Source organism: Podarcis bocagei (assembly GCF_964188305.1).
Source record: "Podarcis bocagei genome assembly, chromosome: Z".
NCBI lineage: Eukaryota > Metazoa > Chordata > Lepidosauria > Squamata > Lacertidae > Podarcis > Podarcis bocagei.
The window spans coordinates 52,628,779-52,648,935 of record NC_138140.1 but is presented as its reverse complement, the minus strand read 5'-3'; the positions used below and the strand labels follow the sequence as shown (position 1 = coordinate 52,648,935).

At 42.2% G+C, this 20,157-nt stretch overlaps 1 protein-coding gene across 3 annotated transcripts in view; it reads left to right on the top strand.

The window, feature by feature from the left end:
- GPC3 (glypican 3) overlaps positions 1 to 20,157 on the top strand; it is a 280,416-nt gene that overhangs the window by 191,455 nt on the left and 68,804 nt on the right. For all 3 annotated transcript variants that reach the window (XM_081180470.1, XM_081180469.1, XM_081180468.1), the window contains one exon: positions 19,735 to 19,855. In XM_081180470.1, coding sequence (XP_081036596.1) covers positions 19,735 to 19,855 — 121 coding nt within the window. The remainder of the gene's footprint in view (positions 1 to 19,734; positions 19,856 to 20,157) is intronic.

Genomic DNA, 20,157 nt, shown 5'->3' with positions numbered 1-20,157 from the left:
GATTCAGCAGAGGAAACACAGCCCAGAATAACTAAGGAGATAGTACAAGAATACTTGGCTAGTTTAGATGTATTCAAGTCTCCAGGGCCAGATGAACTGCATCCAAGAGTATTAAAAGAACTGGCAGATGTGATCTCAGAACCACTGGCAGTCATCTTTGAGAATTCCTGGAGAACAGGCGAAGTCCCGGCAGACTGGAGGAGGGCAAATGTTGTCCCTATTTTCAAAAAGGGGAAAAGAGAGGACCCAAATAATTAGCGCCAGTCAGTCTGACATCAATACAGGGAAGATTCTGGAGCAGATCATTAAGCAAACAGTCTGTGAGCACCTAGAAAGGAATGCTGTGATCACCAATAGTCAGCATGGATTTCTGAAAAATAAGTCATGTCAGACTAACCTGATCTCGTTTTTTGACAGAATTACAAGCCTGGTAGAAGAAGGGAACGCAGTGGATGTAGCCTACCTTGATTTCAGCAAGGCATTTGACAAGGTGCCCCATGATATTCTTGTAAAGAAGCTGGTAAAATGCGGTCTTGACTATGCTACCACTCAGTGGATTTGTAACTGGCTGACTGACCGAACCCAAAGGGTGCTCATCAATGGTTCCTCTTCATCCTGGAGAAGAGTGACTAGTTGGGTGCCACAGGGTTCTGTCTTGGGCCCGGTCTTATTCAACATCTTTATCAACGACTTGGATGATGGACTCAAGGGCATCCTTATCAAATTTGCAGATGACACCAAACTGGGAGGGGTGGCTAACACCCCAGAGGACAGGATCACAGTTCAAAACGACCTTGAGAGATTAGAGAACTGGGCCAAAACAAACAAGATGAATTTTAACAGGGAGAAATGTAAAGTATTGCACTTGGGCAAAAAAAACGAGAGGCACAAATACAAGATGGGTGACACCTGGCTTGAGAGCAGTACATGTGAAAAGGATCTAGGAGTCTTGGTTGACCACAAACTTGACATGAGCCAACAGTGTGACGCGGCAGCTAAAAAAGCCAATGCAATTCTGGGCTGCATCAATAGGAGTATAGCATCTAGATCAAGGGAAGTAATAGTGCCACTGTATTCTGCTCTGGTCAGACCTCACCTGGAGTACTGTGTCCAGTTCTGGGCACCACAATTCAAGAAGGACACTGACAAACTGGAACGTGTCCAGAGGAGGGCAACCAAAATGGTCAAAGGCCTGGAAACGATGCCTTATGAGGAACGGCTAAGGGAGCTGGGCATGTTTAGCCTGGAGAAGAGGAGGTTAAGGGGTGATATGATAGCCATGTTCAAATATATAAAAGGATGTCACATAGAGGAGGGAGAAAGGTTGTTTTCTGCTGCTCCAGAGAAGCGGGCATGGAGTAATGGATTCAAACTACAAGAAAGAAGATTCCACCTAAACATTAGGAAGAACTTCCTGACAGTAAGAGCTGTTGGAATTTGCTGCCAAGGAGTGTGGTGGAGTCTCCTACTTTGGAGGTCTTTAAGCAGAGGCTTGACAACCATATGTCAGGAGTGGTCTGATGGTGTTTCTTGCTTGGCAGGGGGTTGGACTCGATGGCCCTTGTGGTCTCTTCCAACTCTATAACTCAATAACTCAAGTGGAAAGTGGTCACTTTCAGCTCTGGGAATTATCCTGGAGGTATCTCAGTTAACTGGCACATTATTAGAAGTTAGGATATAATGTATGGTGCTATTAAATCCTCTGGGGGAGATAAAAGTAAAATAACCCTCTTGATCCCCTTGACCGTGCCCATTGCATAACAAAAGGTTATGCTTAATTATAAGTTCACAAAGATGTTTCCCAGCGCGATTAGAGGTGGTGTCCATTGCTGCCCTCTGACAGATTTCAGGTTCGTCCTCCAAGTTTAGTCCAGATAATATTGTATTTTGTGGGGAAACAAGGCCAATCCGGGCACTGAAGTCGCCTCCCAAGACAAGCCAAGGGATGAGTGACAGAGAGTCTATACTTTCAAGTACAGTGGTACCCCGCAAGACGAACGCCTTGCGAGACGAAAAACTCGCAAAACGAAAGGTTTTTTCGTTTTCGAGTTGCCTCGCAAGACGAATTTCCCTATGGGCTTGCTTCGCAAAACGAAGCTTGCCCCGGGGACAGCGGGTCTTCTCTTTTGAAGCAAGGGGCGGCGGGGAGAAGCGATCTTCTCCCCGCAGCCCCAGGTCCGGGGACAGCGGGAAGCGCTTCCCGCTGCCCCGGACCTCTTTTGAAGCAAGGGGCTGCGGGGAGATCGCTTCTCCCGGTGCTCCGAAGCGGGGCGGGGGGTGGGAACACCTTCCCCCGCCGCCCTGCTTCTCCCGGTGCTCCGAAGCGGGGCGGGGGGTGGGAACACCTTCCCCCTCCGCCCCGCTTCGGAACGGTGCTCCGAAGCGGGGCGGGGGGGTGGGAACACCTTCCCCCTCCGCCCCGCTTCGGAACGGTGCTCCGAAGCGGGGCGGAGGGTGGGAACACCTTCCCCCACCGCCTCGCTTCGGAACGGTGCTCCGAAGCGGGGCGGGGGGCAGGAACACCTTCTGAAGGCTGGCGGGGGGCAAAAGTCTTTGTCCCCCCTGCCTGCCTTCCCAGGGGCTTTTAAATCGCCCCGGACAGCGGAGAAGTCCTCCGCTGTCCCGGGGCGATTTTAAAATGCCGTCCGCCAGCATTTTAAGATTCACCGGACAGCGGAGAAGTCCTCCGCTGTCCCGGGGTTTTTTAAAATGCTGGGGGTGGGAAGAAAAGCCCTTATCCCCCCCCCAGCCTTCAGAAGAGGTCCGGGGACAGACTGTCCCCGGACCTGGTCTGAAGGCGGTTTCCCTAGGAACGCATTAATTGATTTTCAATGCATTCCTATGGGAAACCGTGCATAGCAAGGCGAAAAACTCGCAAGACGAAGAGACTTGCGGAACGAATTAATTTCGTCTTGCGAGGCACCACTGTAGTTGGTCAAGTTTTTCCCAATATGATCTTTACTGGAGGTATGTACATGCAGATACAGTAAGTATTTCTCTTTTTTATAATTTTTTTTTTGTTAAATTTTCCATAAAATCTTCAATCATTCAATTTTCCACATCACATATTTTAGTTTGTTGAACCTCCCTCAACTCCTCTGACAATCATCCAAAGTTATTCTCCTATTTACACATTTCTTAATTATAATATCGCCTTTAAATAAAAAAATTTGTATCCTCGTTTACATTCTTGCGATATTCCTTAGTTTTCACAAAGCTTCTTTAAAGCACACTAGCGTTGTATTCTCCTCACATACAGTTTTCAAATACTCTCTAAATTTTCCCCAGTCCTCCAAAAACTTATGATCTCTTTGAAGTCTGATTTTTCCCGTTAATTTGTCCAGTTCCGCATAGTCTGTTAATTTACTTCTCCATTCGTCCAGAGTCGGTACTTGTTCTTGTTTCCACCTTTGAGCTATCAGCGTTCTCGCTGCAGTTGTTGCGTACTGGAAGAGTTTAAAGTCCCTCCTATTTATTTCCTTTCTGGTTATCCCTAGTAAAAAGGTCTCTGGTTTCTTTACAAAGCTATATTTCAGCATTTTCCTTAACTCATTATATATTGTTTCCCAGAACCCCTTCACTATCTTACATTCCCACCACATGTGCATAAATGTGCCCTCTTTCTCTCTACATCTCCAGTATTTGTTGCAGATCTTGTACATTTTTGCCAGCTTAGCCGGTGTCATATACCATCTATATACCATTTTCATGGCGTTTTCTTTTAACGGTATACATGCTGTAAACTTCAGATTTTCATTCCATATTTTTTGCCACTCTTCCAGCTCTATACTGTACCCTAAATCTCTGGCCCAGTAAATCATTACCTCTTCCATTGTGTGCCATTCCAATAGAATTTTATACATTTTAGATATCATTTTACAATCATTATTGACAATTTCCATTTGGAACCTCGAATCCTTTTCATTATACCCTTTTTCTTTCACATCCTTTTTAAACAAAGCACTTATCTGCAAGTAGTGCAACCAGTCAAATACATGTTCTTTCACTTGCTCATATGGTTTTACTCTCCATTTATCCCCTTCTTTCATCACCAAATCTCCATACGTGATCCAGTTACTTCTCATGTTGATTTTCTTGACTCCCATAACCTCTAATGGGGATAACCAATGTGGTACCCCCCTTTCTAATATATTTTTATATCTGTCCCATACTTCAATTAACGATTTCCGGAATATATGGTTTTCAAACCATTTATGGCCCTTTTTTTTCTCTTGCCATAGATAAACGTGCCACCCAAATCTATTATCGAATCCTTCTAAATCCAGTAATTTTGTATTTTTAAGTTTTATCCATTCTCTTATCCAGCAAAAACATGATGCCTCATAATATAGCTTCGAGTCTGGCAGGGCAAATCCTCCTCTTTCTTTTGCGTCCGTTAACAATTTATATTTGATTCTCGGTTTTTTGCCCTGCCAGATGTATCTTGAAATCGTTCTTTGCCATTCCTTAAAATTTTTTACTCCTCTTAATATTGGGATCATCTGAAATAAAAATAGTATCTTGGGTAGCACGTTCATCTTAATCATTGCTATTCTACCCCAAAAGGATAGTTTTAACCTTCCCCATCCTTCCAGATCTTTCTTAATTCCGTTCCACGCCGGGACATAATTGTTCTGAAACAGGTCAATGTTTTCGGTGTTATCCATATTCCCAAATATTTAACCTTTTTGACAATTTCAATTCCCATTTGCTGCTGTAATACCTCCATCATTGATTGCTCCATATTTTGGTTAAAATTTTAGTTTTTTTCCTGTTTAATATAAAACCTGCCACTTCACCAAATTTTTCAATTTCCTCTAACACTTCCCTTGCATTATTCATCGGGTCTTCCACCGTTATAACCAAATCATCGGCGAAGGCTTTGATTTTGTATTCATTTTGGCCTACTGTCACCCCCTTTATCCTTTCATTTTTCCTAATTGAGTTCAAGAGGGTCTCCAGGACCATTATAAACAGCAGAGGTGAGAGCGGGCAGCCCTGTCTAGTCCCTTTTGATATTTTAATTTCTTCTGTTATCACGTTGTTTACTATCAACTTTGCTCTTTGTTCGGTGTATATAGCCTTTATTCCATTATAGAAGTCATTCCCCATCTCCATATATTCCATATTTTTCAACATGAAATCCCATGATATGTTATCGAATGCCTTTTCGGCATCTACAAACATTAACATTGCTCGTCTCTCATTCCTGGCTGACAGATATTCCAATATGTTTATTATATTCCTCACATTATCTCTCATTTGTCTGCCAGGAAGGAAACCCTCTTGGTCTTCATGAATAATTTCCTGTAGTACCTTTTTTAATCTCTTTGCCATTATTCCTGCAAAAATTTTATAATCCGTATTTAATAAAGAGATCGGTCTGTAATTCTTTACTTGTGTTGGATCCGTATCCTCTTTTGGAATAAAGGTTATAAATTCATCCTTCCAAGTCTCTGGGATCTCTTTCTTTTAAGATATTATTCATTACTTCTTTTAGTGGTGTCATCAACCATTTTCAAATATTGTGCTTGATATGATTTAATTTCTCGCAAAACCTCCTGTGACTTAGGTTTAGACCTTAATCTCTTCTCTCCTTCTTTAATTTTCTCTAGAATCTTTCCTTTTCTATCCTCTTGAAGTCTTCTCTTTATAGCATTTTGCTGAATCAAAAAACCTCTCATTACAGCTTTACTTGCGTCCCATATTCCTCTCTTTTCCACCGTAGTCTTGAAATTTATTTCAAAATAATCTTTTATAGTTTTTTGGGCCTTTTTAATAATTTCTGGATCTCTAAACAAGGTGTCGTTTATTCTCCATCTGAAGGAACCAATCAGTGTTAATTTCATTTCCATTTTCACAGGGTTATGGTCGGAGCAAGTTTTTGGACAGATTTCCACCTTTCGTATCTTGGGTGCCATCCCTCTTGTGATCCAAATTTGGTCAATTCGTGTCCAGGTCATGTTGGCTTCAGAGAAAAAAGTCCCCTCTCTGCCTAGGGGGGTTTTAGTTCTCCAAATGTCAATCAAGTCCATGTTGTCTGTCATTTCAAAGAAAGTCTTTGGTAGACTTCCATCTTTTGTAACTAACTGTCTTTCAGATTTATCCATATTTGTCGACACAACACCATTCATGTCTCCCATCAAGATGATATTTTGATCCATGTAGTCCAACAAAGTCTCATGCAGTTTCTTATAAAATTCTGATTTCCCCTCATTGGGTGCATAGACTCCAATTATTAATATTTTCTCTCCTTGAAATTGTATTTCAATTGCTAGAAATCGTCCATTTTCATCTTTAAAGAGAAATTTTGGTGATAATTTCTCTTTTGCATATATCACAACTCCTCTTTTTTTAACTTTGTCTGATGAAATAAATTCTTGGCCTAGTCGTTTATTTATCAGCAGTTTCCTGTGGAGTCTTGTTATATGTGTTTCTTGTAAACAAATCAGATCTAATTGTTCCTTTTTTAAGATGTGAAAAATTCTCTTCCTCTTACTGGGGGAATTCAAACCCCTGACATTCCAGGTTAACATCTGTAGAGACATGTTGTGGTTACTGTAGGGTTCCTCCAACCGCTCCTAAGAGTTGCTCTTGTTCTGACGGTTGTGTCTCTTTCTCTAGTTGATCCAACCCCAAGGGGTGTCTTCCCAAATCAAGTGGTCCCACTCCTGGTACTTCCGGTTCTTTTGTTCTGGCCTCTTTTTGCAGGTCTTCACCAAAATTTCTCAAGAAGCTCACTTTATCTTCCTTTGATCTTATCCTTATTTTCTTTCCTTTGAATGTAAATGAGAGGCCCTGTGGAAATTCCCACCTAAACGGAATGTTGCTTTTCCTTAGTAGGCCTACCAAGTCTGCGTAGTTAGCTCTGAGATCCAGTAAGTATTTTGGGATATCTTTGAAGATTTCAATTCTCTCACTTTCTATCATGAGTGCTTTCTGATAGTGGAGATTCAAGATTTTATCTCTTTCTTCCTTTGACCTTAACGAAATCAGACAGTCTCTTGCTCTGTTTTTCCTTTTTACCCTTCCCAGTCGGAAGGCACTCACTATCTTAAATTCTTCCATTTGTGGATCCAGGTCCCAGAAATCTTCAAATTCCGATGTAAGAAATTCAATTAATTCCCCTTCTTCTGATTCTGGGACCGCCCTTATTCTCAAATTAGTCTGTTTCTCTTTAAGTTCAATCAGAGAGAATTGTGCCTTATAGTCATCCAATCTTCTATTTATTGGCGGTATCTTCTCCTCCACCGCCAAAACCCTCTCTTTCGCTTCCTGTGCTGTCTTCTTTGTCTCCTTGGATTCCTGCAGCAACTTGTCAATAGCCTGGGTATTAGTGTTCACTTTCTGTCCCACATCATTCACCTTCTGCCCAAGATCATTGATGGTTGAAGTATTTAAATCAATCTTAGCTGTCAAATTTTGTATAGCTGAGAGAATCTTATCCAGTGTCGTAGAATCCGTTCCTGCTCCTTTTGATTCTTCTCTTTCTGTAGCTTGTGGGGTAGAAAGTCCTGCTACAGATGCTCTTCTGTACGATTGTTGTTGCTGTGCCTGTAATTGCTGCTATTGTCTAGTTTTAGCTCTTGTCGCTTTCTCTTGAGCCTTCTCCAACGTCTTATCTTGTTGTTTATCCTGATCCATTACTTAGCCTCTGAGAGTCAAGGTCATTCACACAGTTCACACCACTCCCAGGCTTGTTTTTTAACAATTACAAAAATGGCAGCTGCAGTGGAAAATCCCCAGCAATGACACAAAGTTCCTCTAGGGGAGCAGAGTAGCAAAATGTTTCACAATGATGATTGTTAAACAGTAAACTTCCCAAATGTTATACCAATAGAAGCAGTTATGGACTCAGATGTATCCTTTAAAAAGTTACCAGTCTCTTGCAGAAATCCACAGTGAAAGATACAATGTCTATAAAAGCGTTGCACTCAGAATGACCTTTAAGTTGTTTAAAGCAGTCCAATATCAAAGACTGAGTGATGGTTTTTCCCCCTTTCCCAGCTTATGGGGGGGGGGTCGTTTGCCAGGCAATGAAATTTAGCTCTTTACAATCAGTCAAATTCTTTGGTTCAAAGCTTCTTTGTCCCTTTCTTTCAAACTATTTACAGGATCGGCAAAGCAGGCTTCCTGTTTACACTTTGCCGGTTTCGGATCCAAATTCCATAATAGCGTCCAAGATCAAAGTCAGAGTCAAATTCAAAGTTCATTTATATCAGTTCTTATTCTTTGATCTTTTCCAAATTCCCCAGTTCTTACTCACGGGTAGATGTTTCAATTCGGAATTTCACAGGAAAAAGGTCAGCGCTCTCCGGTAACTGCTGTGCAGCTTCACTCCGCAGAAGTAGTGATCGACTCACAACACAGCGCGAAACCCCCGCCCAGCTCCGAAGCTCTTTACAGAGCTTCTTTGACAATTCGGGGGGTGCGCAAAACGTGTCCGCTGAGTCCCACGGCCCCAGGCTTCTCCCACCTGCGGGTTTTTTGAGGGTCCTCCGCTTTCGCTGCAGCGGTGGACCCGATTTCTGCGGAGCTCTCCCTCCAGTTCAGAGGGAATCCGCCATTACCGCTGGCACCGCCTCCGGAAGCTGTCTACTTCTGTCGGGATCTTTAGCACCTCTTTCTCTTTTAAATATCTCTCTATTTTCCTCATATTGTTCTTCTCTTTATTCCTATACAGTTGACTATAGAAATCCAAAAATCCTTTCCTAATACCTTTAGGGCTGATAATCTCTCCCTCTTTCACTATAATTTTGTTTATTGTACTTTGTTCTTTTCTTTTCTTAATCTGCCAGGCAAGCCATTTTCCTGATTTATTCCCAAATTCAAAGTTCTTTTGTCTCAATTTTTGAATGTTCCATTCCACCTCTTTATTGATTATCATTGCAAATTGGGTTTGCAAGGTCTTAATACTTTGTCTAATTTTTGTATTATTAGGTTTTTGGATTAACTTTTGTTCCTTTTCCATAATTTGTTTTAGGATCTCTTTCTTTTCTTTCTCTCTGTTCTTCTTTTTGATTAAGTTTTGTTGTAAACAAAGCCCTCTCATCACCGCCTTGCTTGCATCCCACACCACTCATTTTCATTCCCTTAATACAGTTATCGACAAAGTATTCATTCAATTTCTTCTGTGCCTCATGTACAAATTTTTGATCATCAAATAGATAATCACTCATTCTCCATCTGAATGTTCTTTCTTCGTGACCTTTAATTTCTAATTTGATCGGGCTATGATCTGAGATTACTCTTGGTTCAATTTCCACTTGAAGAACTCTTGGGGTTAGCTCACCTGAGATCCAAATTTGGTCAATTCTCGACATCGACTGATTTGGTTCTGAGTAAAATGTAAATTGTCTTTCCAGTGGATATCTTAACCTCCAAATATCTATTAAATTACAATTTCTGACCAATTCAAAAAATGATTTGGGTAGTTTGCCTTCTTTTGTTCCACTATCTCTCAATCTGTCCATTTCTGTTGAAACTACCCCATTCATATCTCCCATCAGAATTATCTTTTGGTCCATATATTCCAGTAATAATTCTTCCAAGTTTTTATAAAAATCATTTTTATTTCCATTAGGTGCATAAATCCCGACAATAATTATTTTTTCGCCTTGCCAATTGATTTGAACCCCGATAATTCTCCCTTCTTCATCCTTAAAGATTTGTTGGGCTTCTATTTTACTTTTTATATACAGAATCACTCCTCTTTTCTTTTCTTTGTCTGAGGATATAAATTCGTTTCCGAGTCTTTTGTTTATCAAAATTTTCCTATGCCTTTTTGCCACGTGTGTTTCTTGCAAGCAGATTATATCTATTTTTTTTCTTTAGAAATTGTTCCACCTTATTCCGTTTTTTTTTATCATTCAGACCGTTAATATTCCAGTTCCATAATTTTAATGCCATCTTGTTTCCAAATTATAAAAATAGCTCTTCCTCTAATTAGTTTTGTTATAATCTTTCCCCTTCTTCCTCTCCCTCCTCCTCCTCTTCTTCTTCTTCCTCTTCTCAGGAGACTATCAGAAAGGGACAACACTAAAAAATTAGGGGTGGTCAATGAGGGACACTGTTGAATTGATACATTAAGAGAGGTTGACACCAGCACCGCCAGCCCCCCACTAGGTCTTCCATACTTTACAGTTTTAAGAGCTGGTTGAGTGTAACTTTTAAAATCCTGTACAGTGACACCTCGGGTTACATACGCTTCAGGTTACAGACTCCGCTAACCCAGAAATAGTACCTCGGGTTAAGAACTTTGCTTCAGCATGAGAACAGAAATCGTGCAGCAGCAGCGGCGCGGTAGCAGTGGGAGGCCCCATTAGCTAAAGTGGTGCTTCAGGTTAAGAACAGTTGAAGGTTAAGAACGGACCTCCAGAACGAATTAAGTACGTAACCAGAGGTACCACTGTAATTCAACCATAGTGCCTTCTTTTGCCCAAGTTTCTTGAAGAAAGATGATAGCATGTGTTTGTAGATAGGAACAGAAATCACTGTCTTGGATCTTGTTTAGCCACCCTGTTACACTCCATGAAAGAAGTTTAATTGTTTTACAGTGATTTACTGTCAATTGCTGGCCAATGTACTCTCAGAGTTTACCAGTTTTTGAGGCAACTAGTCAAAGCTAGTGAAATAATCCAGATGTTTGATTATATCAGTCGTCGTACATAAAGTACTCACGTTTGTGTTCACTGGGCCTTTTCTTTGCAAATTGCTCACCAGCGGGGATTCCTTGGGTGTATTTCCTGACTCCTCCTCATCTAAGTATCTCCTCTTTGTCCAGTACTCTGGTGGTTCTATAGTTATCATTCTGTTGTGGCCATTGGGTCTGTTGTCAATCTCTGCCTCCAATTCTTTATAAAAAAATTCCTTCCAGTAGCACCTTAAAGACCAACCAACTAAGTTAGTTCTTGGTATGAGCTTTCGTGTGCATGCACACTTCTTCAGATATTAATTCTTTAATCTCTTTCAATGTCTGGCTCATAAGATCAAGCCTCTTGATAACTGTTTGTTGCTCTTCCTGAGGGAGATTCCTAAAGGAGCTGAGCTGAGAAAATCCTCTTCCAAAGGATTTACAGAGTGCTCAGATTCCTGAAGATGATTGTCTAGAGGAATCGGCTGTTCCTTTTGGCTCACCTGGTTATTTTGATGTTGGGCATGATCCTGCGAATTCAACTCAGGCATGTCTGTTTCCTCCCCACCTGTCAAGTTTTTTGTGTGATGTCATTACTTCCATTGGGGATCCAGGCTTTGGTTTTGTGAGCCCCTCTGAAGCACCAGTCCTCATCTTACATAAGGGTGCAACAATAGAATTGCAAAATACCCGGGTTGGAAAAACTCCTCTGCTTGACAATCTGAAGTTCAGCTTGTGAATCAGTGAGGGCAGTCTAGTGGGGGGGAAAGTTAACATAATTATTTGGATTTGGTTTGTGGTATTCAAGGGCTCAGTCCCAAGTAAGTCCAATGCCAGAGAAGTCCAATGCCAAGTAAGTCTGATAAATGTTGTTTGGAATGCTGAGCATCTTTCCAGTTAGGAGTTTGATCTGGCCTTCCACAAATTGTCATGCAGATCTTTTTTGGTTGGAAGATTAAATAAGAAGAGTTTGTTTTAAGAGCCTCTGCGCGTTCTATGTTGAGCTTAGGGGTCTGCTCTTGTTGTCTCCAATTTCCTTTGGTACGATGGTGTTCTGTTAATGCCTGCTTGTCATTAACTGATAAACTGTGGACCTCTTTGGATAATTGGGTTATTTGAGAGGCAATACCTCTAATTTGTTGGAAGATATGCTCAACCGTTCTTGCAATTAGAGTTAATTGGGTGCTCTCCCTACTTGTTGTTCCTTCCTCTCTGAGCGGAACAGAATCAACTTGCCCCATTGCTGGATCCAGTTCCACACTCTCACCTTGAATACTCTCCCCACACTCACAATCATCTTCAAGAGGAGAAAACCGGTTTTTTGTTGGAACTATAAAAGCAGATTTGTTTAAAAAGTCCTCTATTTTAGATTGTTTGGGAACCGGTGAGAGAGCTGTATCCTCTGGGTCCCTGTAGCGTTTACTAGCAGGCATAGTATAACGATGGAAAGCAAACAAGGAGATGTTTCCTTAACCACAGAAGAGAGAGAAAATAGAAAGTGCTCGGTTTGTTCAATTTAAGAGCTTCTCTGTGTGGTGACTGCCAGGAGTTCCAGGAACAAAATATAGAAGGGAGATGGCGGTTAATAGCTAGCAGCTAGTGGCCTGCCCAGGTTGCTTCACAGAACTTGCCCAAGATGTTTCTCATAGCATAGACAAGAAGGTGCTGATAGAATCTCAGTAGGTTGGTAAGTTTAAAAGTAGAGAAGTAAGAAAAAGGAAAAATTACTTCCCTAGGTAGCAATCAACACTAATTACAGTCCTGTTATCTGCGGAGCTCTGAAGCCTGCTTGCTAAGCCATTGCCATCTTGGAACCGCCCCCCCGGGACTATTCTATTGCTGGGTAGTTCAGCCTATTTGTGATATTATTGCCCCCCCAAAAGAACTTTGGGTTTCTTGAGGGGTGCTTCCCTCTAAAAGGGCAAGGAGGGGTACCTGGACAGGCAGTGGGCTGCCTCGAGTCTATTTCACTGGAAACATTTATGTCTGGCCTAGCAGGTGATCCTAGGGCTTTGGTCCGCTTTGCCCTAGAATTCGATGGCCTCTGGCAACTTTCCAGCCTGCTTCCACCTTCCACCCAGGGCCTTCTTCATTGACTGTGATCAAAGCTCAGGGGCCTCCCATCTAGTAAGGAGGGAGAGAATTTTCCTCCTTCTGGCCCCCTCTTCCTGAGTCACAATTTTTCCAGAACTGGGCTAGGTCCTTAGGGAGGAAGGTAGTGGTGCACAAAGCATTGGTTTCACCGGTTCCTCACATTGTTTAGTTTTTTGCAGACTATGGCAGGGCCTTCGCAGGTGTCTCCAGAGCTTGCTTCTCCTGCAAAGGATGACTTGCTGATGCCCCAGGTGCCTTTTTCCAGAAGGAAGCGACTTCGGAGGCAGCGATCCAGGAGGAGGGCAAAGAGGGTTGGGAGTGCGCTCAGAAACAGAGACAGGCAAATAGGCTATATGTAAAGGGTGGAGGGAGAAAAGAGGGAAGAAGAAGAAGAAGAAGAAAGAAAGAAGAAGGGGGAGGTGGGGGGAGAGGGGAGATTGGAGTAAAAGAGAAGAGAGAGAGAGACAAAAAGAGAGTTGAAAGAGAGAGGAGAGATAGTACAGTAATATCAGCGGTATTAGAATGCAGCAGTAGTTTTAGCTATAGTATGAGGGGGGGCAAATTATGATAGGGTGATATGAATGTGTGTATGTGTTTCCTTTAGGGGAAGGGGGATGGAGAGAGGGAGGAGGGAGAGAAAAGGAGAGGAGGAGGGGGAAGGGTGGGAAAGGAAGGAGAAGAAAAGAGAGGGGGAGAGGGGAGGGAAGGATGGTGAGCTGCTGCAATGGTATGGGGGAAAGTCTTATTTTAAAAGAGGGGGTGGGGGGGAAAGGGCTCCCCTCTCAAAAACAAACCGACGAACAGGGTAAAAAGGGCGGGGTTGATTTTAAAAAATAAAAGGGATAGAAAACAAAATTGGGGATGGAAAATGAAAGCTGGGATAAAAGGAAAAAATGAGAAGGGGTGAAGAGAGAGGGGAGAGAGCAAAAAGGGAGAGAAAAATAAAAAAGGGGGGAAGTTGAGGGGGAGAGTATCAATAGCAATAGCAGTGATATGGAGGAAATTTTTGTTTTAAAAGAAAGTGGTGGTCGTAGCTGGGGGCGAAAGATTCCCCCCTCAAGAACAAGCCAACAAATAGAAAAGAAAGGGCTTTAAAAAGAGAAAGGGGGGGGAATTGTATGATTTTTTTAAAAAAAAAAATATAAATAATAATATTTTCCCCTAATTATTGTTATTATTTTTTGTTTGTAAAAAAGTAATTAAAAATGTACGGGTAAAAGATAAAAATGAGAATTAAAGGTAAAAAAGGGGGGATTGTCTCTAGATACATAGATAGATAGATAGAGCTTTTTATTATTATAATTTTTTAAAAATGAGTGAAGTATAGGTAAAAGAGGATAGGTAAAAGAGAGTGGAAAGTCTGGGGCGAAGTGACAGTCCCAGGAAATGGCCTGTGATGGTTCAGGGCTGTTTTCTGGGTGCTGCCATTTTACTTCTTAAGAGGGGAGTTTGAGGTGGAAATAAAATGAGGTTTAAATTGAGGGTGTGTGTGTGGAAAAGTGTGTCTTTGAATATTGTGTAGAAAAGATAGAAATAAAAATAAAGATTCAAATAAAGGGTGGCTGCAGCAGCAGTGGCCCCTCTTTTGAAAAGAAAAGTGATAAAAGTAGGTATATGGGGGGGAGGGATGATTATATATATATATATATATATATATATATATATATATATATATATATATATATATATATATTAAAGGGGGGAGGGAGGGGGAGGGGGAGGAAGGGGTTAAAAAGGGGGTTAAAAAAGGGGGGGAAAGGTAGTTTCTCCTTTGTTGTGCGGCTTCTCTGTGTTTTCCTTGCTGCTGGAGCTCAGCCACGTGTTGTTGTTTTTTCCGGAGCCTTTTTTGCCTTCCCGTGCTCACCTACCTCTCCTCTGCTTTCTCCTCGGCAGAGATGGGGGCAGCAGCGGTAAGTTTGGGGCTCCTTTTTCTTTCTTTCTTTCTTTTTCTTCCTCTCTCGCCCTTTCTTTCTCCCTCTTTGCGTTAGCTCCACTGTCCTCCTGGTTTTGGAGCTCCTCTCGGCTGTTGGGGGGGTGGTCGGGTGCCTTTCCGGCTCAATCTCAGTTGGGGGTGTGTGTTTTGGCTCCTTTGATAGATGCCCGGGCACCCCCGATTCCTCTCCGCTGGCGGTGCTGGCGGCAGCAGTCCTGGGAGCCCGGGAGTCGGCCAGACAGAGCCTTTTACTCTGGCTGGCTTCAGGAGCTCTTTTCTGCTGTTGCAGCCGCCATGCTGCCTCGCCGGAAGTCCCGAGTAGGTAATGTCTTGATAATATAAATGTTTTAAGTTTTTGAATCAATCCAGTATATTTTCTTATAATTGTTGAATGATTCTGTGTACATTGCGATAGCTTTTGGCTATGTGAAATAAAACTGACTGACTGACTGACTGACTGACTGACTGAATAGTCCCTGTAAGCAATATGAGGTAAAATAGATGTCTAAATGGCAACCGTCACGATCAGGGCAAAACATACTTGAAGAAAATAAACTTGTTCAGAAACAGCATAGTTAAAGAGCCTACACAGAGTGCTCATAGTCACTGGAGGCACAGAGAGACACTGGCTCCACTCTGTCTGCCTCAGATATACAGGAGCAACAATTCACACACACTGAGCTACTGAGCCTGTGAGCAAACAGATACATTTATATAGGGAGGGTGAGTCCCGTGTCACAGAGACTCCGCAATTCACTGCGAACAGTAGCAGGCATTAGGCTGGAATGATTTGTGCAGGTCTCACTGCTTCTGCTCTTAAGAATCTCTGACTAAGGACGAGGCCCAGCCTTCGGGAATACTATAAACCAAGGTGATTCCAGCTAAGCTGGGAACAGCCCTGACTAGCCCCACAATTAACCAACAGGCGAAATGGGGAAAACCTTTTTGCGAAAGAAAGGGGGCTCTCTCCCTATTGGGAAAGGCAAGCCCAGGAGGATTACGCACAGGCAGCGCTCACAGGTACAGGGATAATCTTCCCACGGGGCAGGGCAAGGGGTGGGAAATCAAACAGGAAAAAAGGGGAATTAAATTAATTAAGGGGCTAGAGAGGATTTTGCTGAATCCACTACAAGAAGTAATGAACAACATTTAAAGGAAAGAGAAATACCGGAGACGTGGAAGGAGGCATTGATCACATTAATCCCCAAGCAAGATTCAGACCTTGAGCAAATTAAAAACTACAGGCCGATTTCCTTATTAAATGTAGACTACAAGATTTTTGCGGGAGTCCTGGCAAGAAGACTTAAAACCATTTTGGTAAATAGTATCCATAGAGACCAAGCCGGTTTTTTGCCGGGTAGGCAAATGAAAGACAACTTAAGGAATATTATAAACATTATAGAATATCTAACAGAAAGGTGTGACAAACAAGGCTTACTGTTATTCGTGGACGCTGAGAAAGCGTTCGACAACGTAAACTGGGAATTCCTACTAAAGCAACTGGACTATATGGAAGTAGGTTCTGAATTTTTCAATGGGATTAAAGCAATATATACGGAACAAAAAGCAAGACTGATAATAAACAATGTAGAGACGGAAGAAATAACAGTAACTAAAGGAACGAGACAGGGATGCCCACTGTCCCCATTGTTATTTATAATGATATTAGAGGTCCTATTAAAATCCATTAGAGACAACAAAGAAATTAAAGGTATCAGAGTCGGCCAGCATGAACACAAAACTAAAGCTTTCGCAGACGATCTGGTCGTAACAATGGAAGATCCATTGGAATCAACAAAAGAGGTACTTAGAGAATTCGACCAATTTGGGGAAGTAGCAGGCTTTAAATTAAACAAAAGAAAAACAAAAATAATAGCTAAAAACATGCAGGCAGACGAAATCGAGGAATTACAAAGAGAAATAGAAATTGATGTAACAAAGAAGGTGAAATACTTAGGGATTTGGGTGACGCCAAAAAACATAGATTTATTCAAGAATAACTACGAAACGGTATGGAAAGGGGTTAAGAAGGATATAGAAATGTGGGGTCGGCTTAGACTATCATTCTGGGGTAGAATAGCCACAATCAAAATGTCGGTATTTCCAAGATTTTTATTTCTCTTTCAAAATATCCCGATCATCAAAGGTACAAAGATATTTAAAGCCTGGCACAGAGAGATTTCCAGATTCATCTGGCAGGGGAAGAAGCCGAGAGTAAGGTTCAAATTATTGACGGATGCGAAAGAAAGGGGAGGCTTCGCCCTACCTGATTTGAAAATTTATTATGAGGCATCTTGCTTATGCTGGGTCAAAACATGGATAAAATTAGAAGACAGGGAAGTGCTAGACTTAGAGGGTCACGATAACCGATACGGGTGGCACGCTTATCTCTGGCATGGGCGGAAGAAGGGCCATAAAGGATTTGTGAACCATATATTCAGGGGGCCACTGTTGGAGGTTTGGGAAAGGTATAAGGATATGTTAGAACCCAGAACACCCCAATGGTTATCTCCTCTAGAGGCTATGGCTATCAAAAAGATTAATATGGGAGTCAACTGGGTAACTTACGAACAACTGCTAATGAAGGAGGAAGGAAAGTGGAAAATGAGGCCGTATGACCAGGTTAAATCTCAAGTATATGACTGGCTGCACTACCACCAGATAAATGCTATGTTTAGGAAGGATGTTAAAGATAAAGGCTACGCCGATAAAAATTCTAGATTCCAAGTCGAGATCTTGGGGAACAATATAAAAATATTATCAAAAATGTATAAGTATTTACTGGACTGGAATTTAGCTGACGAGGAGATCAAGGTGGTAATGACACACTGGGCCAAAGACCTCGGTCGTAATATTTATCTTGAAGAGTGGGAAAAACTCTGGAAACATCATCTTAAATTTACGGCCTGTGTGTCACTTAAGGAGAACCTAATGAAAATGTTTTATCGCTGGTACCTGACTCCGGTTAAATTAGCTAGAATGTATGGATCCTGCAATAAATGCTGGAAGTGCAAGGAAAGGGAGGGAACCTTTTACCACATGTGGTGGGAATGCCAAAAGGTCACAGGGTTCTGGGAGAGTATATATAACGAAATGAAGAAAATGCTAAGATACACCTTTGTTAAGAGACCCGAGGCGTTCTTGCTAGGTTTGGTAGGAACGGAGATAAAGAAGAAAGATTACAAATTGTTCCAATATGCAACAACGGCAGCAAGGGTTTTAATAGCTAAAAATTGGAAACAAGAGAGTTTACCGACAACGGAGGAATGGAGATCCAAACTATTAGAATACGTGGAGATGGACAGGATGACAGGAAAAATTAGATATACAAAAGATCAGAGGTTTGTTAAAAATTGGGAAAGTTTTACGAAATATCTGGAAAGCTTAGTCGACGAACAGATAACGCTAGTAGGTTTCCAAGGTGCTCTGTAAGAGGTAAAGGGTAATGCCAAAAGAAAATGGACGAATGAGAAAGACTTATGGCATTACAAATATGGAAACGCGGATTTAATGCTTATTGTTTTTTTGGACGATCCGTGGAACGACTGAAGGAAGTCCCATTCTTTTCTTTTAGTGATTAGATACGAGTTTTGATACAGTTTGTTTTGTACTTTGATTTTTGTAAACCAATAAAAATTATGCATGGAAAAAAAAAAAATTAAGGGGCTAGAGAGGATTAAAAAGAAGGGAGAAATAAAGAAATGTAGCCAGACAATGAGAAGATCGCTCCACTGTCCTCCAGACGGTCCGAGTGCTCCAGGTGATCTGGTGCATGCAGCGAAAGAGAACGCTCAATGCCGTGTGCTCAGTATATAAAACCCTTGGTCCATCCCACAAATTGGCAACATCAAAATTTCCTCAGCAGCTCAAACAGCTATGGCCATCTATACGATCCCACCCAGCGACAGAGGGGTGGCCTGTCAGACCCCACCCCTCTATGAAGGAGAACACGTGTTGTCAGCTTTGCCAACTGTTTATGACCAGATAAGAAGCGCACCTGGTGCCAGCTATTTGTGAATGTGGGTGCTGCCCCAGGTCATACGCGATAAATGGAAGATCTGAAATACTATATATACATTTATGTGATGAAATAGCTTTAAAGTGATCCTTTGCAAATGACCAAAACACTTACATAAGGACATAAGAGAAGCCTGCTGCACCCTGGCAGGGCCCCCCTAGCCCACCACCCTGCTCTCCTGGTGGACTCCCACAAGAGCACCCTCCTCGCCTCCAGCAACTGATGTTCAGCAGCATTTCTGCCTCTGGCCATGGGGGCCAAGCATAGCCGTCCTGGCTAGTAGCCATCAATAGGGTTCTCCATGAATGTGTCTTATCCTCTTTTCAAGCCATCCCAGATGGTGGCCATCACTGTTCCAGTTTAACTATGAGCTGTGTGAAGAAGGCCTTCTTTTTAACTGCCTTGAATCTTCCAACATGCAGTCCTCTTCATTGGAGAGAGAGAAACTTTTATCTCTCCACTTTCTCCATGCCATGCATAATGTTATGAAGGTCTTATTATGTCGCCTCTTCCTTGCTTTTTCTCTAAACTGTGAAGTCCCAGGTGCTGCAACTTTTCCTTGCTCCATCCTCTTGGTCATTCTGCTTTGCTTGTTATTCTGCTCACTTTCCCCCACCCACTTTTGCTGTTATTGTTTTTAATTTAATGAGGATCTTTGCTAAAATGGATGTTTTTCTGAGCTGATCTTGTCTTGCCTGCCTTTGCTGCTTCAAAAGCAACAGGAACAGAGCACTTACAGATTGTTCAAAGCATAAGACACCTGCACCAGGTGTCATGCACTGTGGCTGTTGTTCCACAAGATGGAACCAAGGGAATTGTTATCAAGACTTGGAAATGGCAGAGGGAACTTGGGTAACTCAGAAAATGAAGGTTCTCCCAACACCCCAACTTCCCTGCTCAATTTCTGCCTCTTCAAGAAATTTTTGGAACATCTGCCTTAGACTCTTGGAGGGGGGGGGGATACCACACTTTGTGCCTCCTTCTGGGACCCTCAGACAGCATCTTCTTTAGTCTTGCACACCATTTGTGTTACTCATGCTTGTCATGCCCTTGCAGGTACACCCGCCAGGCATTGAGGAACGGAGGAAAAACCCAGCTCAGCAACCATGAAGTCAAGGTGAAAGGACCTGAACCCGTTGTTAGCCAGATCATTGATAAGCTGAAACACATTAATCAGGTAAGCACCCCCTGCCCACTCCCTTCAAGCTCACGTACTCTCTCTCAGATGCTTCTGGCTGAATCATTGATGAACACTGAGTATTGTTCAGAATGACCCAGTTTTCCAACTTAGTAAATCTGCATTCAAAAACCCATGGAGAGACATTGTTCCCTCTTTAGAAATTACCCCATACTGGAAGCCAAAGCTGTGCATAGCTGAGGCCAGGGTTGGCTGTGGCTGTACCTGAATCTAGACCTGAAGAGTGTATTTTTCCAGGTCAGTTGCTGAGGCTAAAAGCTGTTCCTTGAGGAACTGTTCAG